Source organism: Scardinius erythrophthalmus (genome assembly GCF_964197995.2).
Source record: "Scardinius erythrophthalmus genome assembly, chromosome: 1".
Classification (NCBI taxonomy): domain Eukaryota; kingdom Metazoa; phylum Chordata; class Actinopteri; order Cypriniformes; family Leuciscidae; genus Scardinius; species Scardinius erythrophthalmus.
The window spans coordinates 53,284,842-53,311,078 of record NC_138221.1 but is presented as its reverse complement, the minus strand read 5'-3'; the positions used below and the strand labels follow the sequence as shown (position 1 = coordinate 53,311,078).

At 38.6% G+C, this 26,237-nt stretch overlaps 1 protein-coding gene and 2 long non-coding RNA genes across 3 annotated transcripts in view; 2 read left to right on the top strand and 1 right to left on the bottom strand.

Moving 5' to 3' along the window:
* Positions 1-1,585: 1,585 nt before the first annotated feature.
* LOC308696236 (beta-1,4 N-acetylgalactosaminyltransferase 1-like) overlaps positions 1,586-26,237 on the bottom strand; it is a gene marked incomplete at both ends in the record, with an annotated part of 36,447 nt that continues 11,795 nt past the window's right edge. Inside the window, 9 exons of the mRNA XM_081374734.1 lie at positions 1,586-1,767; positions 5,616-5,844; positions 18,203-18,346; positions 23,996-24,177; positions 24,280-24,366; positions 24,547-24,727; positions 24,973-25,010; positions 25,282-25,388; positions 25,471-25,608. Of these exons, the coding sequence (XP_081230860.1) occupies positions 1,586-1,767; positions 5,616-5,844; positions 18,203-18,346; positions 23,996-24,177; positions 24,280-24,366; positions 24,547-24,727; positions 24,973-25,010; positions 25,282-25,388; positions 25,471-25,608 (1,288 nt within the window). The remainder of the gene's footprint in view (positions 1,768-5,615; positions 5,845-18,202; positions 18,347-23,995; positions 24,178-24,279; positions 24,367-24,546; positions 24,728-24,972; positions 25,011-25,281; positions 25,389-25,470; positions 25,609-26,237) is intronic.
* LOC308687794 lies at positions 8,499-11,310 on the top strand. Its single transcript, XR_014029799.1, has 7 exons — positions 8,499-8,598; positions 9,129-9,190; positions 9,472-9,545; positions 9,866-9,914; positions 10,198-10,339; positions 10,526-10,640; positions 11,103-11,310. It is a non-coding gene; the product is annotated as an uncharacterized lncRNA (long non-coding RNA).
* LOC308687835 lies at positions 13,933-16,499 on the top strand. The gene is made up of 4 exons (XR_014029805.1): positions 13,933-13,985; positions 14,378-14,418; positions 14,855-14,965; positions 15,513-16,499. It is a non-coding gene; the product is annotated as an uncharacterized lncRNA (long non-coding RNA).

Genomic DNA, 26,237 nt, shown 5'->3' with positions numbered 1-26,237 from the left:
TTTGCCCAAAGTGTATTTCCTAATACACAGCAAACCCCACACTTAAACATAGACAATCTTTTATTTAAATCTCAATACAAAACATTATGATAAGACAAAGGAAAATGTTTGACACCAATTTGTCGACATACAGTTTATGGGTGTAATGGTGATTGTTGTTACTACTTCAGGTACTTCATCAAGTGATTCAGAGGGCATGTCAGTAGGTGATGGTGGCCAAGATGGGACACAAAGCTAGAGTGGGGTGGCCATATATACTATAAAATAGACATAAGTGAGTGAGTGGATTCTGACTAAATTAAACACCCCTGAGTGGTCATTGCATTCAAGAGGTCAAAAAACATGTCTGTGATTGGTTACATTGCTCACTGCTGCAGATACATGAAGTGAAACAAAACATTTGACATTCTATTGATGGCAAACAATAGTTTCTTCATAAATTTATTTAAATGTTATTTAAATGAAGGCACTCATAATGTCGTGTAAACTGAAAGATAAAATGTCACAACATACCATGAGGTCCTGTCACCATCACCTACCACCCCAGTAAAAATGTCCTGGATACTTGACCGGTGAGTGGATTGATAATTGAGAGATTAAACTATTTTATAATTGGATCTCTCAATTATTCATTCAAAATGTAAGATGTCCAAGTTCATACATGTAAAATATGAAATAAATCAGTTCAGCATTTCATGGTATATATAATAATAATAATAATAATAATAATAATAATAATAATAATAATAATAATAATAATAATAATAAAGAACAGGAAATCCAAAACATGTATACAATTTCCCTTCCATACCTCAGAAATTAAACGAATTAGCCATGCTAAGTTTTTCAGTTTGCTATACAACAACACCATTAACCATACACATAATTAAAAATTAATACATTTATGCACAGGAACAGCCTTCATGCAAAGTTTAACTTTAGATTTTTAGATTTACGAAAATAAATACAGTTCCAGCTGCATCAGTGCTTGGAGGCCTAAGACTTGCTCCAAATTAAAGCATACAAATTTCAGTTCAATCTATAGTGAATTTTTGACCACTCTGTAAACATTTTGCGCATTTCTTAGATGAAGAACCATTATTGCACATAACAATCATATTTATACCACTGCATTCTCAGAAAAATGTGCAAAAAATGTATTGCTACTCTAATATGCAACTGTTAGGGATAAAAAAAAAGGTACAAATATGTCCTTTCAAGGGTACTGCCCCTGTGACATGAACCCCTAAAGGTACAAAAAAAAATCTGAGTGTATATATTTAATGAGGGGCATTTATTTTATTGCACAATAGTAACCCACAGTGATAAATTATAAAAGATGATATATATATATATATATATATATATTATTGTTTCCCTTAAATCAGTTCTCCTCCTGAAGACAAAAACTTGGTTAAAAATATTTGTTGATGGTTGATTCCACTGATTGAATGGCTGATTTTATTAAAATGCAAGTAAAATGTCACACAATTTCACTACTCTTTTCTGTACCAAAACACTTCTTATATGAACATTCTTCATATCCATTCATATCCATATCCATATCACTTTGACGAAAAGTCCCTCAGTACTTGATGCATTTCAAATAATTCTTGAAGTAATGATGGGCCAATTTCTTTTTTCCATCATTTTGTCCTGGAAACCTAAATTGTCTGTATTTGCTTTGTTTGCGTTTCTTCTGGTGGCCGACTGCAAGTCCTTTGCAAGAGGCAATCAACAAATCTCCGAGACCATCAAGAAAAAACTCTGTGGGGGTTATGTCAGAGAGACAGCAGAAGATGAGCAATCATAAAAAGATACTCAAGAAGTTTATGAGATAGTTCTTCTTTCTAAAAAAGCAAAATTATCCCATAATTTACTAACCCTCAAGCCATCCTAGGTGTATATTACTTATTTCTTTCAGCCAAACAAAATCTGAGTTATATATAAAAAAAGTTTTGCTCTTCTAAGCTTTATTATTGGAGTGAATAGAGCCTGAGTTTTTGATGCTCCAAAAAGTGTATCGAATCATCATAAATCTAATCCATACGACTACAGGGGGTTAATAAAGACCTTCACCGAGTGGAGATCGACTATTTTTGAATGTCAAAATGCCGGCGGACACAGCTACAGTGTGTTGTTCAAAATCTTTCTTTTTAGTAAACTCTGTGTACACAAACAATGTAGAACCCCTGCTGATACTTCGAGCAAAGTTTCATGTTGTGTCGAGCCTTCTTAGTGTTTTAAAAATAGCGATTTTTGATTCTGTCATAGAAGTGCCCCAAGTCCCATTCACTTCCATTCAAAAGTCAATTTGACCGAAAACAAAAATACGGTCAAACTTAAAAGTGGAGTTTCCATTCTAATTATGCTTGTAAACGAAAGTTTGCCTCGGGTAGATGAACAAAAAGACCCTAGGTTGCATTTTGGCGAGAGTTATCCTTTAAGATCACAGACAACCTCTGCAATTATTACTAATGACTAGAGGTCACCAGGTAATACTTATCCCTTGTGAGTAGGGCTTAAGACAGTGCTACAGGGAGACAAGAAGGACAGCTGATCATCCTTGCAGTGTCAAAACACATGTAACCATGTGTCCCCGCCACATATGTTTGAGAACTAGCAAGTGTCTTGGTGGAACATCTCACAGCAAGAACTGGCAAATCTTCTGCAGTCCATGAAGGTCAGATGCACTATAGACTTAAAGCAGCTGGTGGACACACCAGATTCTGACTGCTACTTTTGATATTGATCTTATATACCGTATTGTTCCAAATATAAGAAAAACCTGAATATAAGACGCATCATTACGCTGAATTATTCTTACGCCGCATCAAAACGGCTGTTTCAAAGATATTGACATCAAGTGTATCAGTACGTAGCCGAAAAAGAAATTAGGTCCTCGCTGGTGGGTAAGTTTAGCTCTTTGGTGACATCCAGTGCCTTCAGCTGGATGATGGCTCTGTTTGTAGGCAGCCCCTCATTTCTTTTTTCGGCTACGTACTGACACACTTGCCTGTTAATTTCTTCTAAGCGTCCGCAGTTAGGACCACAGTAAGCTTTTCTTTGACTGTTAGCATTTTTAAGACTTGTCTTTTAGGGCTTGCCATCTTATAACATTACACTCTGACACACCGTATTTCTTGGCTGCTTAATGAGAGTTTTTTGATGACCCTGCTGCCACCTCTGTTCTGGATAGTCATTCGCCATCATTTGGCACCGTAAACTACGGGTAGTTTACAGGGGTGGGTCGCTTCAGTCCTGAGGGGTACACTGATTTTACACACATTTAGCGCTCCCTATTGTTGCGGGTGTATTATTGACATGTAAAAGTCTAGAACCTGAATATAAGACGACCCCATTTTTTCAGATGTATTTCCAAGAAATACATATTCTGAATTATATTTGGAACAATACCGTATATATCGGAAACCTCCAGCTTCACAGGCAATCAGTGTGCAAAGCATAAAGTAAGGTAATAATCTGAAATGAGAATCATGTATTTTAATCTGAAACCCCGAGATGTATGGGATTATTTTGTGCCTTTAATTTTGAACGTAACTTTTCTAGAATCTGTACTTACAAATGCGCTTCCAGAGTTTTTATTTACGCTTCTTTAGTTTTCGTTTACGCTCCCTTCATTTTCGTTCGCCATTCTGACACATTTCTCTCATGGGGGCGGGGCTAACTGCGGTGTGTTCTCATTGGCTACTGAATTTTTGATTGACAGATTCTTAACCTGGAAGGAAAGTGAAGACATCAGTGTTGTTTACATGTGTGGATGTGAGCGGCTGTAAGCGGCTTCCTATTTCATTTTAGTGAGAGAAAGTTAGGAGATTTGTTTTTTTAATTTTCTGCATTTATCTTCTACTAGGCCTACTACTTTGTCAGCATAAGCTTTCAGGAGCAGTATTTGTCTGCGCAAGAGGAAATGAATGTCTAGAGGTATAATTGTAGTACATTAAAATCCTGTATAATAATAAATAATGTCCAATGCTTTCGGAGAATATTTGTTTGTTCCTGATAAGGCTAAATGTTATTTTTTTCTGCATTGTAGGCTTTGATTAGATTCTGATGTAACAATTTAAAGAGAATACTAGTGTCATACATGTGTGTGATATTTCCAGCCATCAAGAAAGTGTCACTCTAACCTGATAAACAAAGTTAGCAATCCTGGCCATCACACTATACCCATTGTTAGCATAATGCACTTACACCATCACAATTAATGATACCTCAATTCTGAAGAATTCAAACAATATGAAAATTGCAACCATGTGGCTTGCTGTCAGATGGTACAGAACTTCAAGGATATTTCAATATATTCTTTATTGTCACTATACACTATACAAGTATGAAAGTGAAAGTCTTGGATGTTGTGACAGTCTGACCTCAGTATTCTCATAATACATATATAGTACTAAAAATGCACAAGTACATTATATACTAAATTTGTGTAAAATTCAAATATATTTTAAATGATGCAATGATCATTTGAACAGTTCTTGTTACAGTAAATGCAACAAAGCAGTGACTGTGTACATTGTAATGGAGTACATTTAAACAGATACTCCACCCAAAAAATGCAAATTCTCTCATCATTTACTCACCTTCATGCCATCCCAGATTTTCTTTCTTCACATTAACACAGATAAAAGATTTTTAAGAACATAATACATCTCCGTGAGCCCATATACAGGTAGATTGTAGCCAATTTTGAATGACAGTTTTGTACTGAAGGGTTAAAACCGTTTAAATTATTAGTATTTTTATTATCTGTTGTTTACTTCAGAAGACATCGATTCAACCACTGGCGTTGTATGAATAACCCATCACAGTCACTGTGTGTGGTTTTTAAAGTGTCAACTTTTAAATACCCATTAATTTGCATTACTGTATGGACTCACAGTCATATGCATCTGAGGTGGCATGAGGGTGGGTAAAAGATGAGAGAATTATTTTTTTGGGTGGACTATCCCCTTAACATTCATATGTTGTCGGTATGCTAATTGTAGACTTATAAGAATAAAGTGCAACCTCTTGTGTACTTGTGAACTGTGTTTGTCTTAATCTAACACTCCAAAGAAATTAAAATATATGCATAATATCAAGTGTCTGAAGATCAAGATCCTAGTCATTCAAAAGTGATGTCGTGTCTGAAGAAAGTAAGATTCCTGTCTAATGGGGACAGTGGATCTCTGGTAATACACCACTCCATCCTCTGGGTCAGCATCAGAATTTTGTTCATGGAAAAGTTGCTCAACTCCCCGCAAAGTAAGAAAGGATAAGTATTATAGTAGTCTAACAAAACAAAACAAACTGCACATAACAAATTGAGTACTTAAACTATTAATTTAAGTACGCGGTTAGCCCCGCCCCCATGAGAGAAATGTGTCAGAATGGCGAACGGAAACAAAACGAAAACTTCAGAAGCGTAAATGGAAACTCTGGAAGCGCATTTGTAAGTACTGATCAGCGAAAGAGAGAAAACAGTTAGCATAACATGCAAAAATTTCGCCATTTTATTCAGTGTCCATTTATATTTTCATTAGTTTCTTGAAAAGTTACGTTCAATATTAAAAGGCACAAAAATAAACCCATAGTGATGTACCTACCAGTGTGAGCCACCCTCTTCAGAAACGGATCAAAGCCAACCCGTCGCACCGCATCTGTCCGTGCCAGGAAGTAGTTGACGACCCCGTCTACAAACAAGCAGTTTTTAAAGCCTGGGACTGATTGATGGTTCTTCCTATGAAAACGTCTGAGACAACCGCCCTCCTCTTCATCCCCTTCCTCATACTGAAGATGGAAATAGAACTGATTTTTTTCCACTGCACCACCAACCTGGAAAGAGAGTGAGTGAAGAACTGTTCGTACACCTGAAATGATCCAGTATCATTACTGCATTCTACTGAACAGTTTAATAGCTAGCAAACACATCATATTTCCTGCATCCAGTCAGAATAAACACTAATACAAAGCTGAAGTGAGGGAGCAGAGATCATTTCCATATCTTTGAAAGAACAATTGGTCTCATTCACTATTGATTTTGTGAATTATTCATGTTTACGCACAGGATAACTTCTCTTGAAACAATTCACAACATGTGCATACACACAAAATTCTTCTTAACCTTGTGGTAGTGTTAATAAGTAAATTGAGTATCCTAAATGAGTGACAACATGCCGCAGTTAGTAAACTGCATAAAACACTGCATACACACAATGATCTCTAACATGTAGAAAGATCCTCAAGCAATAGGCTACCCTGTGTGCAGTCCTGAGATTAAGTTCAAACAATATACAAATACAGCTCTCTCTCTCTCTCTCTCTCTCTCTCTCTCTCTCTCTCTCTATATATATATATATATATATATATATATATATATATATATATATATATATATATATATATATATTAGGGGTGCACGATATATCGAATCAATATCGTTATCGCGATATCACGTTGCTCGATATCATATCGAAAGTCTCGCGATATTTATGCGATATTTTGTTTATGATGCGTCCCGTCCGACATGCACCGTTGCATTTCCCCCGACTGATTTCCTGGTTCTACTTATCTACTTTTCCTGGTTCTATCAAGGAGAGGGTTAACTTTTCATGCTACAGATTTCCAACAGTGGTCTCCCTTGCTCTACCACACAGTCCCCACAACACACACACTTGCCAGCTTGACGCACACACCAGCGCGCAAGTATAAACATCAGGCCACCTGGCCACTTCATGCGTTATCACAGATCGGATAGCTATCTAATTTATCAAAACGATTCCTTTTACACCTGTTCACATATATGTGTTTTTTGCAAAACGGATATAAATTCGATCTTCACTTCCCGCGCTATATGCAGATTTAATGGAGTTCACGTCACCGAACACAGTTATGAGCTGCATTATATAGCCTTATATATCATCAGCTAAAATGTCAAAATCAAATACAATACCGCACTAATAGAGAACGGCAACAGCCCTGGTAAGATAATTTCACTTCTTTACTTTTAATGAAGATTCTTTACTTTTAATGTGTGTAAAGCGTCTGCAACTTACTTTCACTTTGATTTGCGATAGTTTGCGCGTTGGCTTGACCGGTAGATGCTCAGCTGCTCATGCGGTGATGCGTGTTGCAGACGTAGCGCCGTCATATCTGGCCATAACATGACATGTAGCCTATAGCACGTTCTCACTCGTTTATTTTTTTGTGTTTTGGGGAGGAGTACATTTTACATACGTGGTTTCAACAACCAGATGCATTTACACTTCGTCCAGTTTCGTCTGGAATGCGGCCCAGATCTCCTCCTGAAGTGGTTTCAGCGATCAGATTCAAATCCGTCTCGAATGCGTTTTCCCATAACTTTTGAAGTTTTACATATGTTTAAAAATATCGAAATTAATATCGATATCGCAATATTCATTATCGATATCGCAATATCACTTTTTGTCAATATCGTGCACCCCTAATATATATATATATATATATATATATATATATATATATATATATATATATATATATATATATATATATAGGGGAGCGCGGGGCACAACCTAACGCGGGGTTAGTTGTAACCCAGCAAACACAGAACGTTCCCCTAACGTTCCCGTTTGGTTCCCATTTGGTTATTTTTTTGGGAACCAAACAAGAACGTTCTGGGAACGTTCCCTGTAGGTTATTTTTAGGATCTTTGTTTATAACATTAAGGGAACGTTCCCAGAACGTTCCCTGTAGGTTATTTTTAGGTTTAAATTTATAACCTAAAGAGAACGTTCTGGGAACATTCCCTGTAGGTTATTTTTTGGATATATTTTTATAACTTTAAGGGAACGTTCCCAGAACGTTCCCTGTAGGTTATTTTTAGGTTTAAATTTATAACCTAAAGAGAACGTTCTGGGAACATTCCCTGTAGGTTATTTTTAGGATCTATTTTTATAACTTTAAGGGAACGTTCCCAGAACGTTCCCTGTAGGTTATTTTTAGGTTTAAATTTATAACCTAAAGAGAACGTTCTGGGAACGTTCCCTGCAGGTTGTTATTTAATAACCTAAAGAGAACCTTTCCAGAACGTTCCCTGCAGGTTATTTTTAGGTTTAATTTTTATAACCTAAAGAGAACCTTCCCAGAACGTTTCCTTGCAGGTTTTAGGTTTTATTTGTATAACCTAAAGAGAACGTTCTGGGAACGTTCTCTGCAGGTTATTATTTTAATATCACTTAGCCTACTATTAACAGGCAGATTACCACCCACACAGCAAAGGAGTCCGTGGCGGACCCGCCCTCAAGCCGCCAGATCCGCCTGACTGTCAGATTCGTTTTCGCTGCGCTAACAGGATCAGCCCCGCCTCCAGGATCGGCCCAGCCTGCGGTTTTAATCGGCGGACCCAGAACGGATCACATACGGATCCGCACTTCGGACGCGCCTTAACATGTGCCCCGCCCCCTAACGCACTGTCACCTCGCGGACTCGCTACAGACGCTGGGCGGACCCGCTGACCAAACGCGCCTAATTTCAACTGTCGCCATCGTCACAGAATCATTCTCCGCTCTGTGGAAAAGCTAACCGGCAGGTCGACAAGCACGGAACACGGTAAGAATGGTTCAAATATGCTTTATTTGTACAGTTACTTAGCTGTAAAACATTACCGTTCATACCGTTCAACATACCGATGATTTTATTTCTGAAATGATTGTGGCAAACGAAGTTAGCAAATTGTCATTAGCGTAGATTTGAGTAAAAATGTATTTGATAATTAATAACTTTGAGTAAAAAGCTATTTGGATGGTATATTCTTTCTGTCTGGGAGGTTAGGTGATTTAATTAACGTTAGCTGTCCGGATTTTTATCACACCCTGATCGCGTATTTTCTCCCCTCCAGTAACGTTAAAATGTCAGGCAATATTATCATGTTAGGCCTAACGTTACCCAACTTACGTTTTTCACTGAATTTCTGGTATAACATGTCCATTTTTGTTTACATTTTGACAGTTCCACCTCCCCATGTAATGTTGTTTCAAAAAAATAATTAATATTATATGATACTGTGTGTGTGTGTGTGTGTGTGTGTGTGTGTGTGTGTGTGTGTGTGTGTGTGTGTGTGTGTGTGTGTTCTGTTGCAGCTTACAGTTTGTTCAAGTGCCACCAGTCTTATTTTGGAGTTTCATCTTTTCCTGACATCAGAGTAAGTAAGATTTAATACTGTTCCAACTGGATTTGTTGTCAAATACTGACACTGGTCCACACTACAGCATTTAATACTGTACTGGTTTGGTTAGTTTGAGTCCATTTTTGTTTACATCATGACAAATATATTCTCCACCACCTCCCCATGTAATGTTGTTTCAGATAATTATTTCATATCATATTAAGATTGTGTGTGTGTGTTTGTGTGTGTGTGTGTGTGTGTGTGTGTGTGTGTGTGTGTGTGTGTGTGTGTGTGTGTGTGTGTGTGTTCTGTTGCAGCTTACAGTTCACAGTTTGTTCAAGTGCCACCAGTCTTATTTTGGAGTTTCATCTTTTCCTGACATCAGAGTAAAGTAAGATTTAATACTGTTCTAACTTGATTTAGCCAGATATGTTGTCAAATACTGACACTGGTCCACACTACAGCATTTCAATTGTCAAGGCTTAAAAAATTGCAAATTATCAACTTGAAGATGCAGCACTGGCCCAATGGGGCAGGTGAAAGTTCCTGCAACTGGCCCAAGTGTCTTTCACGCTGGCCCCGGGCCATCAGGCAGTCCTTATTGTCGAGCCCTGCTGTATAATTATTTTTGAAAACACTCAAAATTTTGGTTATTTTCCACAACTCACTAGTTGAAATGTGTATTTTGTGTTTCTGTTACGTTTCTTTTAGATAAAATGAATAGAAAAACTGTACCTGTCTCCAGCTCCACCTTAAGACAGTAAGTTCTTCAGCAACTTCACTGTAAGTTGACAGTTCATTGTTGATTCAATTGAGTTCAGTAAGGCCACATTTATACTGCAGGTCTTGATGCCCAATTCTGATTTGTTGACCATATCTGAATTTCTTTTATATTTTTGGACCAGCTTTTTTAATTTAAAAGTGACCCATATGCAATTACACCATACACTTGGTGAAATAACCCAAGGTAGACATACTGACCTGTTCTTGAAACAGGAAGTTAAATTTATCTGGTGCTGTTTGTTACTTCCTTCTCGTTTAAGGATGTTTGGTGCCACAAAATTGGTACAGTGATGGAGTTACCTATTGGCCAAACTACAAAAATGATGAGAGAGTGAACGGGGCAGTGAAAAATTCTAAGGAACCTGGACCTGACTGGAAAAAATATGATGCCAGAGTCATGTGGTATGCTATTTTCTTTTTAAATAATCTAAATGGCTTTTGTAAGCAAATATCAAAGTATTTTGCCAATATGTTATATGGGAAGAAAATCCTTTTAATTACATTCTCATATTGTTCTGTTGTCTATAGTTCTACTCTATTAATTTGAAGGTCTACTGAAGTTTAACATGTAGGCTATTTATTTTATAGATGACTACTTTGTGGCACAACAACTCTTGAAGAAAGCTCTAAATTGCAACACATCAGATCTACAGTCTGAAGAGGAAGAGGAGGAGATTCGGCCAAAAAGAAGGCCAAAGCCGATGTTAGTATACGTATATTATCCTTTATATTTTACATTAACTTTTTGGCCTCTATATTTTCTCAAAAACATAATTTAGTGTTTAGGATATGATGAACCCGACAACCACCACACGTAAAGCCAGCTGAAATATAGATAAATGGTTTCTCAGAGAAACCATTCTCAACCAATTACATTGATTTACAATTTAAGTTCTTAGGCCAGTGAAAATGTTTATGTAATTACATTTACATTTATGCATTTGGCAGACGTTTTTATCCAAAGCAACTTACATTGCATTTTAAGGTACACATTTACATTCTTATCAGTTCTTGCTTCCCCTGGGAATTGAACCCATGACCTTAGCATTGCAAGCGCCAACACTCTACTGTTTGAACTACAGGAAGGCTTTACATTTATTATTATTATTAATAAGAGTAATTAATAAGATGTTAACTGCTTGTTTTTTTCCACCCTAATTTATAGTCATTTCTTGGGAGACTCTGATGAGAGCGAGGAGGAAGATGCTCATAAAAAGAGGCAAACTTTTAACACAACCATCAGCTCCTGTTTTTGCACCACCACCTTTTATCCTAAGTAGCGGCACAGCTGCTCCACCTCCACCCATTTCTCCACCTCACTGTTCACAGAGACCAGCAGAAGAGCAAACCCCTTCTGCAAGCAGGGTCTACAGACCTACCTGGCGGGGGGGAAGATGTGGATCAGACAGTATTGCCTGCTCTGGTGAGCAATACCTCATTAGATACAAGACTCAAATAGAGTATATTTTGTCAGCTTTTTTATTTTTATGCATGCTTAGTCCTGTGTCAAATTTACTATTTAACTTTTATCATATTTAGTCAACCTTATCCTGTTTTTGTTTAGTTCTTTTTTTAGTCAACTAAACTTATGGGCATTCAAGTTTTATTCAAGGAAAACTTTTTTTTTTTTGTCACGCTGTATAATGGTTAAAATTATAATCACTTAGTCATTTTAGTTGAACTTCTGTTTGTGTTTGTGCCAAATTCTTTAGGGAGTCTATTAAAGTCTGTAGTTTTCTTATGTCTCATTAGAACTACAGAAACGCGACCCGATCTGGCAATCTTACATAGCGTGGTTATAGCAGATAAAGGACCGCAAAGCGGAGGCTGAAGTGCCTTTCACCCTGTTACGACTTGACATTATTTTAAGTTAAAAAAGGAATTATGTCTATCCTCTAAAAAACAACAACCTGGTAGCTTCAATGTGATTTCATGACATGTAATGAAAATCTGCTTATGTATTACAGGTGCTGTGAGAAAGAGCCATGTCTCCTGTGCCGCCACCGATGACGACATTACAAAACATGTAATCCGGTGGTTCAACCTGGCATCAGATAGGGGAAGCTCAAGGAGCCGGAGCCCCTGTCAGCAAACCTTGACCCAACAGTAGTGAAAAAAAATACTTTATCATTTTAGTGTAATGTTTTTCACTAAATAAAATGATGTTCTTGGTACAATTCATGGTTGATTTCATTTTTTTCTGTAATGTCTATTCAATGTATACATGAATAAAACTATTTAAAAAATTAGTAAATACATTTATAGTCTGTAATAACCTATTTTGTTATTGTTAGTTGGCTAAAAATTATTAATGTTTAATGATTCATGTTTTATTCAAAGGCACATACATTAATAACTATTCAAGCTTTTATAGAGCAGTCCAGTCTATCTAATGTTCGTCCACCATTAGATTTTAAATATATCTGTAGCTATAGTTTTGGCCAGATAATCAAGTGTGGGGAAAAAGTGGCATTGTAGACGGAATTTTATGAACGGGTCCAAAACGGACCCGGGCCGGGCATATGACTGGGTCCAAAACGGACCCGGAGCGGATATGCGGCTCATTCGCGGATCCAAAGCGAAGCCGGGGCGGATGTACCCATTTATGTACGGATACGCAAAGGGACCGCAGCGGTGTCAGACCGGATCCGCGAGCCGCCACCGCGGCGGATCCGGCGCGGTGTGCAAGTGGACGCAGTTTCGGATCCGCTTTCTGGATCCGTTCCGGAGTTCACTGTACCTCCGCGGCGGATGCGTTTCGTAGTCAGTTTGCTGTCTGGGCAACTGACAACGTCGTCAGTACGGTCCCCTAAGGTTATAAGATAACCAACAACGTTCAGATCTATTCGCAATAACTTTTTATTAATGATATTTTAAATTATGTTATATTTTAATTCTATATGTTTATTTAAATGCTGCATGACTTTGAAGTGTTTTAATGCGCATGCGCGTGATCAAACACTGGAGCACGTGCGCTGCTCGAGAGCAGATGGAAACGTCATCGACAACTGACAAACAACAAAACTCCCGTCTCTCGCTGTTGGTTTCACTGCTTTCAGGTAAGTTTAGACAACAAAATCTCACAAATAATACACACAAACGCCCCTGACACATTTCTTACGTGTAATTGACACGCTTCTGTTAAATATTTATTTTAAAGAAATGATTTTATGTCTTTGAAAAAGTCCGTTAGCATCTACGCTAGCTAACCGGTTTCAAAAGACAACGTTAGGCCTAAGTTACGTTAAGTTGAGGTCTTATTTATGAAAGTTTGGGTTTTTAAACACATATTTAGTGTAGATAACAGTTTTTGATAGTTTTGCTGGTAATTTGTCAATGGGAAGTAAGCTAATTTATTTAGGCTAACCAAAAAGAATGCACTGTATTGTTAACTTAATCAGTGACGTTACTTACCAATATTGCTAAAATGTGATTTCAGAATAGCGAGAGAAAAAATAAAACTCTACAACAAGGGGTGAGTTATTGTTTAATCATGATGATAATTCCATATGCATTTATTTCACAATATATTATCTTAAGATTTGTATATATTTATCTTTTATGCATTTCACCTCTGTTCTAGCTTGGTTCCTTGTAATAAACCTATCACATGTAATATTTTTGGCTCTGTGACAAACAGCATGTTATGTTCCTAGATCATCATGCTGTGATGGCCTGCTGCACTCCCTGTCCAAGAAAATCTCTATGAACCATATGACTAGTAAGCAAAACCACCTCAAACATGCAGTGCACTGCTGTCCAAAGGTTTGGGGTCTGTAAGATTTATGCTTTTGAAATAAGTCTCACATTTTAAAATCATTAACCCCAAGTTTTTTCAGTGAGATTGTCCTTGAGAAGCCTGTAAGCTAAATAATCAGCTAAATAATAGGCGACTAATACAATATTATAATGGTCATAGTTATAATAATTCATTTAACTATTATGATAACATGATATCCTGATGATTACTATATTTTATTTTATTTCTTTATGTCTGTTTTGAATTATGTTGGCCAATGAGACTGACAACATACTGTCCAACTCAAAGGTATTTATGTATTTTTTTATTTTTTTTTATTGATCAATACTGAAATTCTTTGTACTTTTAAATGCGGTTCAGGGGGTCGACAACTTTAGGCAGTTATTTTTCACAGATTTATTTATTTAATGTTTATTTGACAGGGACAAATGCATAGAACATTGCTTTATAAAAAATACAAAGTAGATGCCATGCATACAGGTTTATAGCCATGACTAATTTGCAACCCCTAGATATCTTGGGCAGCTGTGGCTCATACTCTTAGCCTTTAAAAATGTTTGAATTGATATCCCCAATGCAATATCAGGGGGTAAATATATCATTAGAGTTCTTAAAGTTATGGCTTTGCTCTTGTTACCAGATGAGATAAAATCCCTATTGTTTGGCCCTGTATTCTTCAGGACAAGACCTTGATGCCATCCACAGTCAGTAGATGAAGAAGGTGAGTTTAGCCGAATTCAGTTCTCTTTCACTTTTTTTTTTTAGCTTAAACAGACACGTGCACGCAAAATGAAGTCAAAATGGCGAGTTTCCTCTTGTCTTGTGTTTTAAACAGAAAGAAAACGGATGCGTGTCATTTATATTAGTTCTGCGCATTCGTCTTAAAGGGACAGCAGCCTAACGTACCCGCAGCTGCTTGTGTCGCCAATGGTGATCAAACATCAAAAGAGAGAATGACTTGTAGCTTTAGCAAAGATACATTAATTTTATAGTTATTTTATTTTTACACTGAAGACTTATTTTACATTTTGATAAATCAATTTCTGTACCTGATAAGTTAGATTTAACTGAAAAACATAATGCACTGCTTATTTCAACTGTGTTTTTCTTCTATTGTATTTATCTATGCTTGTTATCTATTGTAATTTTCTATGCAGGTTCACTCCTCTACAAAATCCCCCCAATAGAGGTTATGCGGAGCGCCCAGCGGTTGAACCGGAAAGAGGTCTAAGCATTTCCGCTTTTCACTTCCGTACACATCTGCAGCGGTAGGTGATCTCTGAGTTTACTGTTAATTTTTGCTTATTACACTAAAATTCTTACTTCTGTTTTAATTAAAATGTCACGAAGGCTAAAATATCAGAAAAGGGAACATCCGAACAGCAGTTTTTGTTGTGTGCCGGTCTGCTCTATGTCGGGGAAAATGAGTAGTACAAATAGGTTCTGTACTCATAAAGTGACGTCAACATCAGCAGTAGCATTCGCCGTCAGGCAAGTGTTATTTAAATAAACTCCTGATGTACTTACAAACTTTCCAATGCCTCGTTTAATGAGTACAGAACCTATTTGTACTACTGTAGTAGTTTGGTACCATTCTGGGCATTATTAGTGGGGTAATTTACCAGATACAAACCTGGAGCCGTTAGCGCATGCACTAAACCATACGGCTGATATCTCTAAATAAACTCTAAATTTTTCAATATTGTGCAGCACTAATATTGAGCATATCTTAAAGTGAACCTGGAATGATAATTTGTGATACCAGATGAGATGTATGTATGATAGATTTTGAACTGTACTATTTTTTTATTTCAGGTTTTCTGGGATCCCAGCGGAAGGCATCAAGGCATCAGATGTTGGCCTGGACAGATGCACCTGTAAACTACACCGACCTTTGCTTTTGCATGGATGGCTGATTATTACCATGTTCTGTGAGGGTTTCATTATAGCAAAACTGAGCACCTGTGACAGTGGAATTTGTAGGTGTAAAGTCACAGAGATTAAAAAAAAAAAATTGATAGCAGTTTCAAACTTTTTTTCACTTTCTTTCTCATAAACAACACAGCAGTTACAGGTTTTCAAATTCTTCATTGGAGGTGAGACTTATACATAAAAGGTAGAGCGAATTCGCAGGTCAGAGTTCACTAGACTTAAATATTATTTTCTCTGTTTTTTATTTGACTTCAGAGAGAGAGGCTTAATATGGGTATCCTTACCCCTATATAAAACATTCCTTTTTTGATTTGTAGTCTGAAATAATAAATAGTGCAATATAAATAAATGCAATGTATTGTTTTGAAATATATAAATTTTTCTATACACATTGATGCTGAAATATCTGAATAAATACATGATACCAGCAGCGCTCGTGCTCATATCTCCTACAGCTTGTGATCCCAATTGTGATCCACAATCCCACCTCACTCTTTTCATTTGCTCCAGATGAATATTAATGCCATTACAGGGCTTGAATTTTGGCATGGGATTGTGTGTCCATGTAACGCGTTGTCTTTTTATTTTCTTGTTAAATTTGCAGATGGTGTTGGGAGTTTAAATGTTTTGAGCGGAGTGAAGATTGGCACATTCATGTATATTGTATATAAATGAATACTTTTTCAACTTTATAGCCAAAGTTATAGGCTACAGTTTGCAAAAAGATCGTTTTAATTAAAATGTTTGTGCAGTTTTATTTGAAATATTTTCATGTTTGAAATATTAAATGTAAATTACTGTTCCTGAATACATTTTGCTAACGCTGTTTTTAATGACTTATTTTAGGTTGATAATTAAACAATGAATAAACAAAAACATGGATTGTGTGCTGATTTATTTATTTAATACAAACTGATTGATTTACTTATTAGTGATAGTTTCTGTAAATTCAATTTATTGTAATAATATATTCATAGGATTCTTAAGTGTTTGAACAATAAACAATGTAGAATATGTTGTTTGTAGACCTACAATTTGTGTACAGGCATATCAGGATGTGTAGACGTTAGGAGAACGTTCTGGGAACCTTTCGGCAACGTTCCGGGAACGTTCCCCTAACCTTCCGGGAACGTTACGAGAACCTTGCGGGAACCTTTCGGGAACGTTCTGGGAACCTTTCGGGAACGTTCCGGGAACGTTCCCCTAACCTATAGGGAACGTTCTATTAACGTAAAGAAAACTTTCCTGGCTAACCAATAGGGAACGTTCTTGGGAACGTTCTGGGAACGTTCTGGGAACCAAAAACTAACGTTCCCAGAACGTTCCCAGAACGTTAAATTGTTAGCTGGGAACACGCTTGTTTTAAATACTTCCGCACATGCTTGGATGACGAAACTTTGTTTATTTACTAGTTGCCATATCAACACTATATAGAAAAAAAAATCCGCCAAAATTATTTTATTTTTGGAAGATATCCATAGACATTTATTAAACCATAGCAAAAGTAAATTTCTTACTTAAGTTAATTTTTCATCTCTATTTTTTGTGTTTATTTAAAATAAGACAAATCTGATATTATTTTAATCTCCAAGATGTTATTTAACAGTTTAGATAGTTATATAATGCTTCGCTAACTAACAGAAGACACTAGCAGGGTTTAAATCCCAGTTGTGCAGGCGGGGGCATGTTGTCACACTGCGTTACAATGTGCCCCTATTAGAAATATGCTATTATATTCTATACTTTTATTAATTTTATTGAGAAAACGTGAGAAAAAGGTGAATAAAGACTGAGAGTCAATGTTCAGAAATTACTAATTATTTATGTGTTTTGAACTTTGTTGTATAGCTGTGCTTTCATGTGTTCGTAGTCAAAACTCAAAAATTAGTTTATATTTAATTATTAAAAAATGCCAATATTTTATATGAAAAAGTTTTTTAATTGTATTTTATTTAGAAAATATTTTAGTTTGTTTTGTATATTTTTTTTATTAGATCAGATAACATTTTAAGCTGTCATATGTCATGTTACAATGTGCCCCACACATGTTACAATGTACCCCACCTATGGGGCATGTTGTCACATTTCACTTCCATTCTTTCGGGGTATATCAAGAAAAAAGTATATACTGTATTAATAAAACAAAAACACATAATTGTAGTAGACATGTGGGAAATTAATGTGGGAAAAAATAAATACTCTGAACCATAAGTAGATTTACACAAACTGAGAAAGTCAAAAAGCGTTAGGTTGTGCCCCGCTTTCCCCTATATATATATATATATATATATGCATACACACAAAATGAAATACATTTAAGAATATCAATGTATGAAATGAAATGTAATCCTAAGACGTTTATAAGGCCACCAACAGAGTGAGTTTTTTTATATATATATAAAAGTTAATATTAATAATAATTAATAATATTTCAGTTGTTCCTAAATTTTTCGTAAATTTAAAATATGTTTTCATATTAAAGTTATTGAATGATCAAAATTTGTTAGTGAAACCGTTTGTACACAGGTATCACACACAAAGTTCCTTACAAAAAAAAGCATATCTTTACTGACCACATCCAGTTCTGGAACTTTCTCCATTATCTCCACAAAGCTTTCAATCCGTGTATTGTTATTGAATATGTAGTCATCATCAACCCACAGGAAGTATTTAGTGGTGACTTGAGAAACAGCCAGATTCCTTCCTGCAAACCAGCCCTAAGTAAACGGATAGAGAAAAATTCTGGGTTTAGCTCAGTAGGCACCCACAAAAAGCAATTTTAAACTCCCACCTAATTTTCTTTGAAAAGGCCAAATTCAAGATTTTAGTGAGGCACCTATATAATGGAAGTGAATGAGGCCAATATTTGGTGTATTTAAAAGCCAAAATTTGATGCTTACAAAATAATTGTATAAAAGTCTCTGCTGTTAAAAAATGTGTTCCCTTTCAGTCGCTCACATTCGACGTAACGTAATTGGGATCACTTCAGGGAGCCCTATCATCTTCGTGTGTCTACAGAACGAGCCAATGAACGTTGGCGTGCGTGAAACGTGTCATGCGCCCCGCCCCGCAGCGCGGGTATAAACAGGAAGCGGGTGCACGCACACATTGTCTTACACTTCGGAGCCGAGCTTCTGGTTGACTCAGAATTCTACAAAGATTGCCAAAGAAAACTCTAAGAAGACTCTCGTCTTGTGTTGGTGTGATGGCACGATCAGCGGTTGCCGCGAGCATTGCGGCTCACAACTGCTGTTTTCACAGCACTATTGTATGTGTGTGTGTGTGTCGGTCATTTCCCCTGTGTTAAATACACAACGCGGCTACCCCTGGGTGCCTCAGCACAAAGAGAGTTTTTCCTGTGTTTTTTATTTTTTTCTAAAAGAGCCACACAGCGTGACCCTGCATCCTTTTCAGGTTGTCATTCCGCTTGAGCGTTTCTGGATGACGTCGTTCCCTGGCGCTAGCAGATGGCCACAGTAGTTGCCTCTCGTGTTTGGGCATTCAGCACGCTGAGGCAGCTTTTGTGGATAGTTCCAACGAGCAGCAGTGGCTGTGTTCCGGACGCTCTCACGCCTACGCACACTCACTCTGCCCTTCGACAGAAGCAGGTATGTGTTGCACCACACACTCAGACCCCACTCCGGGCCGCTATGCCGTCCGAGTCGGGTCCCTGCATTCCGCCGCACTGCCCCACCTCGGGTACGTCTGTGGTGCCGCTGGTCCTGCTTGCACGGTGTCTGGGAGCCTGGCTAGCACTTCCCAGCTCGTCTCGCTGGCTCATCCATACTATCAGACTCAGCTATGCGATTCAGTTCGCCCTGCGCCCCCCTGTTTTCAAGGGCATTTTGTTCACCTGTGTTCTGGCGGACAATGCCCCTGTGCTCAGGGCAGAGATCGCAGTCCTACTGGCTAAGGACGCAATCGAGCCGGTCCCTCCAGCCGACGTGAGGACTGGCTTCTACAGCCCGTACTTCATTGTACCCAAGAAAGGCGGTGGGTTACGACCAGTCTTGGACCTGCGCGTCCTGAACCGGTCCCTTCACAGGCTGCCTTTCAAGATGCTTACGCAGAAACGCATTTTCAAATGCATCCGTCCCCAAGATTGGTTTGCAGCGATCGACCTGAAGGATGCATACTTTCATGTCTCGATTCTCCCTCGACACAGACCATTTCTTCGCTTTGCGTTTGAGGGACGGGCATATCAGTACAAAGTCTTACCCTTCGGACTGGCGTGATTTCGTGATTATTTCACGAAAGCCGTGGAGGCGGCCATTGCACCTCAGCCACCTAGGGCTTCAGGTCAACTGGGAAAAGAGCAAACTCACCCCCGGGCAGAGGATCTCTTTTCTCGGTATGGAGTAAGACTCGATCAACATGACAGCGCGCCTCACAGAGGCCCGTGTCCAGTCAGTGTTGAACTGCGTGAGCACACTCAGACGCAGTACAGCGGCACCACTGAAACTTTTTCAGAGGCTCCTGGGGCATATGGCATCTGCAGCCGCGGTAACGCCGCTCGGATTGCTTCATATGAGGCTGCTCCAACACTGGCTCCACGATCGAGTCCCGAGATGGGCGTGGTAGAGTGGCTTGTGCCGGGTCCAAGGGACCCCGCACTGTCGCCAAACTCTCAGCTTGTGGTCGGACCCGTTGTTCCTGCTTCGTCCCAGGTGTTCCCCTAGAACAAGTGTCCAGGCATTCTGTGGTCTCCACGGATGCCTCTGCCACCGGCTGGGGGGCCACGTACAATGGGCATGCAGCTTCAGGTCTGTGGACGGGGCCTCAACTGCATTGGCACATCAACTGCCTCGTTGCCCTAGTTGTCAGCAGTACATCTTGCCCTGAGCCGCTTCAAAACGGCGCTACTAGGCAAGCATATACTGGTCCGTGCGGACAGCACTGCGACCGTTGCATACATCAACCGCCAAGGTTGTCTACGCTCCCGTCGCATGTCACGACTCGCCCGCCATCTCCTCCTCTGGAGTCAGAAGCATCTGAGGTGCTCTACAGGCGCTTCAACGCCCTTTGAGCCCTTGCAATCAGCTGAGTTAAAAATCCTGTCATGTAAGACAGTTCTCCTGGTTGCATTTGCCTCCATCAAGAGGGTAGGGGACCTGCATGCATTTCGGTCGACGAATCGTGCCTAGAATTCGGCCCGGATAACTCTCACGTGATCCTGAGACCCCGGCCCACTCCCTTCCGGGACCAGGTGGTGAACCTGCAAGCGCTGCCTTCGGAGGAGGCAGACCCAGCCCTGGCTTTTCTTTGTCCCGTTCGCGCTCTGCGTCTGTACGTGGACCGAACGCAAAGCCTTAGGACCTCAGATCAGCTCTTCGTCTGTTACGGAGGCCAGCAGAAGGTAAAAACGGTCTCCAAGCAGAGGATGGCCCACTGGACAGTGGATGCCATCGCCTTGGCTTACGAAGCTCAAGGCGTGCCCTGCCCACCCGGGTTGAAAGCCCACTCCACTAGGGGTGTGGCTTCTTCTTGGGCGCTGGCACACGGCGCCTCGCTGACAGACATCTGTAGAGCTGCGGGCTGGGCGACACCTAACACGTTCGCTAGGTTTTACAGCCTAGGTGTTGAGCCGGTTTCTTCCTGTGTGCTCGCTTCAACCAGCCAGTAACACCGAAGTTCCCGCTCTAGTGTTGGCTTGCTGTGCCACTCCCTTCCATTGGAACGGATACGTGCACTTCTTGCTCAAGTCGAGTTCCCACTTAGGCAAACCCTGTGAGTTCAATCCATGTGTATTCTCCACATGGTACCTCCCTTCAGGCAGGATGTGGCTTCTGCAGCGTCCCTCTCCTCTGGAAAGCACGCTTTCCTAGTGTTATCCAAGAGTTCCACAGTGTGGGGTATAACGGAACAGCAGTTGAACTCCCTCTACGCAGGTCTTGCGCCCCAGCCAGTTGGGGGTCTGAGAGTCTGCGTAGGGCGCTGGATGTGGCAGCAGCTGTGGCGTTTTCCAAGGGATCCCAATTACATCATGTCGACGTTACGTTGAACGTGAGCGACTGAAAGGGAACGTCTCGGTTACTAATGTAACCCTCGTTCCCTGGAGGAGGGAACGGGAGACGTAACGTCCCGTCACCACGGTTGCTGACCATCGCTGCTATGGCCGTCACTATCTCGGCTCCTCAGTGAAAAACAATGTGTGCGTGCGCCTGCTTCCTGATTATACCCGCACTGCGGGGCGGGGCGCGTGACGCGTTTCATGCACGCCAACGTTCATTGGCTCGTTCTGTAGACGCTCGAAGATGATAGGGCTCCCTGAAGTGATCCCAATTATGTCGTCACATCGACGTTACGTCTCCCGTTCCCTCCTTCAGGGAATGAGGATTACATTAGTAACCGAGACGTTTTATATCATCTTTTGTCATTTTGCAGTAAAAGTGTAATATAGACATTTTCACACTTGAAACGGGTCGAATGGTTCTAAGAACAGTTAAGAACGGTTCCAGTTTTATTTTCACTTGAGCTTGGTTCGGCATGGTACAATTAAACAGTTCGCTGACTGTGCTGGTAGAATGAATGTATAAAAATAATTATGTGGCTTAGTAAATATTACAGTAATATTTAACTTTATTAACTTAATAAAATCTCTGAATATCGTTTACTTGATTGTTTGAGTTAATCATACCAAAATAATTGACTAAAAATCCAACAGTTAATTCACAAAAAGAATTTAGTATTTGACTAACCAATTATTTATTTATAATATATTTTATATATTTGTGAAATCAAAATATTTGAGAATGGAGAATTAAACTGATCTGTTTCAAGAAACAAAAATTTTAATTAATTCAAATCAATATTATTAATATATTTAACACACTCTTAAGAAATTGAGTAAATTTACTCAATTAAAACAATGTACCCCTCCCCCACCCTCTGATGTGACTGTTGAGTGATCGCGGGCTGTTTGAATTCTTTCCAAACCAGAACAGTTCTCTCTTCTCAGCGTCACAGAATTGGTGCATTTACTCCGTGAAATTTGTGTATGTTTTATTATCTATAAAATCATTGCTGTGCTTTAAATCGTTTTATTTAATGCAAAACAACATACAGGCTTAATGTGACACCTAAACCAGAGTCACACTTTTCGCTGAAATGCCTTGCATAAAACACACAACTTTATTCCTATAATGATAATGAATATAATTAATTTGGAGGATAAAATGTCCTCAGAACTGTGCACGGTTTGTTTATTGGCAGGTTATGGAGTCAGTCGCTCGCAGTATCTTTCGGCTATGAGTGAAACGCAAGACGGCGGTCTGAAGTTAGAAGTTCACCCGCAGAGCACGAGTCCGTCTCCGGCACGAGAACCAACACTGATACGGTGGAAATTGGATAACAGACTGGTTGATTACACTTGAATTAGGCTACCTGAATGTTTAAATGTTTCATTTTTACTAATAAAATGTTTGTTAAATGAGTTTAAATGTAGGCAATATTAAAACAATGTATAAATATATAAAACCGAAAAATATGCTGTATTGCTGTACTCATCGACAATAAAGGCCAATGTCACGTATACTGGTGATTGTATGGAATACTATTTTACAAAGGTTTAGAGGAAATAAAAAAAGTTCATATATTCTTCATAAATAAAAACAGTTAATATTACTCATAAATATTGGTTTTTAAATGTTTAAATGTTACATTATTTCTACTCAATTTTATTTGTTGATGTACCAGATAAAGTTACTCAGATTTTTTTTTTTTACTTGCATTTACTCAATTCATACAGTATATTTAATTGATTTCATAGCTTTAAAATGTACTAAATTTTTTTGAGCGTAAAAATGTTTCACCAAAAAAATTGAGTAAATCATAGTTAAACTTTTTAGAGTGTATAGTTACTTCGCCACTCATGATTGGTCACTTGTCTGTTGCCTGGCAACCAGTTTTTCTGTAGCTGGCTAAGCACACTATTTGAGTGTCATAAAAACACAAATTAATGCAATTAATAGAAATTTGGCCCAATGGTGGAAAAGCAGCTATTGGCTATTTGACACGTTTTCCATCTCCATTTGACATTTTTCCCCTCAAACACTGGAACAACCGTATATATAACGTACACCGTTACATGTTGCCATAGCTAACCAACGTTAGATGTTTCCATAGCTAACCAAAAGCACATGAATATGAGGCACACGAATGGCTGTCGTTTGCTAAGCATCTAGGCCATATCATTCCCTGCAATGTTAACACGCGGAGTTAACAGCGCAAAAGCAGTGCTTGATAACCCTGCTCCAGAGCAGAAAGATTCTCTATCCGGGGTTAAAAGTGGGGTTTAGAATTACGATAACACGGGGTTGAGCGCTGTGTGAAAAGCCCCTATGTCACTGTGGCCTTAAAGTATTTACCTGTGCTGGAGGCATGATGTAGTGCTCTACGTTGTTACCAGTCACCTTTTCTGGTGTCAGGCTGTCATCTGCAACAATGATCTTGATTTTGGGGTAAACCTGTCGAATACTGTTGATGAGGATGTTCAGCTCTTCATATCTCAGAAAGGTCTTGGTTGTTATGGTAACCTGTGAGTTAATATCTAAGTTGAGAAAGAAGGGGGAGGGTTATTGACTTGACCAAATCTAGATTTGTGTGTGTATTTATTTTTTGTTATTTTTCTTTTTTTTGTGTGTGGTCTTACCTGTCCCTGGGTCGTACAAAACAGGAACTGAGGGTCTCTTGATCATAATGGGAAATATGGCCTCATAGACCTCAAAAGAAAAATGAACTAAGGAAACAAGGAAACGTGGATTTGGATTTTTTTTTTTTTTTTTTTAAAAAAGGTAAGTTGAATGTAAATTAAAAAAAAAAAAAAAAAGTAAACTGACTAGACAGCTCAATAGTTACATATTATAGCTCACACCCATTCTCTGAACTTAATGGACACATAGGGCACTGCAGACATTACCCAGATCTTTAGACTTGACACGGTAGATAGTGCTGGTGTAAGTCACTCTGGACAGCAGATGATTGAGTTGTGTGAGGCTGCTAGATGAGATGCTCAGTTCACTCTGACCCTGTCCATCCACCTGCTCTCCATCCAGAACATCCTCTACTGAGAGCACTCCACTCTTCACACTCAAAGACACCTGTTGCACAAAAGTGGTTGATTAATGGACCTTCGGTGTGATATTTATTAATTGCCTCATTGCTGGACACATCCCCTGCAAAGAAAGTAACCAGCTGTTTTGAGTTTGCATTTCAAAAACACAAAAAAAGATTAATTTGGACCGTTTGCCCTTGCAAAGCAAAATACAAATGAAAAGACCCTCCACCTTTACTAAGAACATAAAGCCAGAGAACCTAAAAGGACCTCACAAATTTCAAAACAAACCTTATATAGTCTTCTTCTTTGTGCATGCAGAGCCAAACCTGTGAAAATGGGCAGTTTGACAATTCAGGTCTCATTAAGAGTAAATAATGACGAATACATTTCTAAAATTCTTTGAAAGTGCATTCTTACCTGGTCATTACATCTCATCTTCTAATTCAGTTTGAAGATACAGTAAATTACTAATTTTAAAAGAATATCTGCATGTTGTTGCACACATGACATTTAACATCTAACATCCCAAAACAGATTGAGTGTTTTACAGTAAACACATCTGAGATCTGAAACATTACATGAAGGAAAGAGTTGTACCTGGTATCACTCTTTTTGTAAGAGGTGGCACTTCGAAACCCTGGGTGGGATATTGGAGGGGCGAGTTGGCTTGGGAAAGTATAAGTGAGTCCATCTTCGTCCCCATTCTAAGAAATACAGAATTAGAACTTTTAGAATTAAGCCAAACCAAAATTGATTAAGGGGCAGGAACTGGAATGCACTTTTGACCTGAGCTGGTATTTCTGGTATTCCTCTGACCGACGTCTCTGAAGATCTTCCATTTCATCCACTTCCACATTCTGTGCAAGTATAGAAAATCCATTACAGGAACAAGACGAACGATTTTTACTGGAAAATGGTCCAATGCTGAAGTCATATTTGAAAAAAAAAAAAAAAAATAAGGACAATAATAAGGAAGCATTGCACAGATAAGACATTATTTAAAATGATACAGAAGTAATATGTTACAGAGACGAAGTATAGTATTCTGAATAAATAACCAACCACTGACCTTTGTTTAGGAAAGACTCTATATTGGAGGTACCTTTTGCTAAAATGACAAAAAGGTCACCCATGAAAAAGTTTTTCCAATGCCACAAGAGGAAGAACAACCAAATTGAAAACTGACAAACAAGTATGACAGAGACACCGTAGTAGGGTCATACCCTAATGGAAACAGTCTGTTTGTGGCATCTATAAAATCCAGAAATCCATGTTGTACACTGTAAATACCCAATACCGTAATACTGAGCCCAATCAGGAATAACTTGAGGAAAAAGTTCATTTCTGGAGATTATCTGAAAATAAGATGTGTAACCAGTCAACAGCAAACAGTCAATAGCAGTGAAATGTAATACTTTTAAAATGTAATAAATGTAATATATGTGAAGAACATAATTGCAACTTGTTTTGTTCTGACAGATACCTCGCACATTTAAGTTTAAAATGGCCGTGCCCTCTCTTACATTAAAGTGGAAATATTTACCCTTTCATGC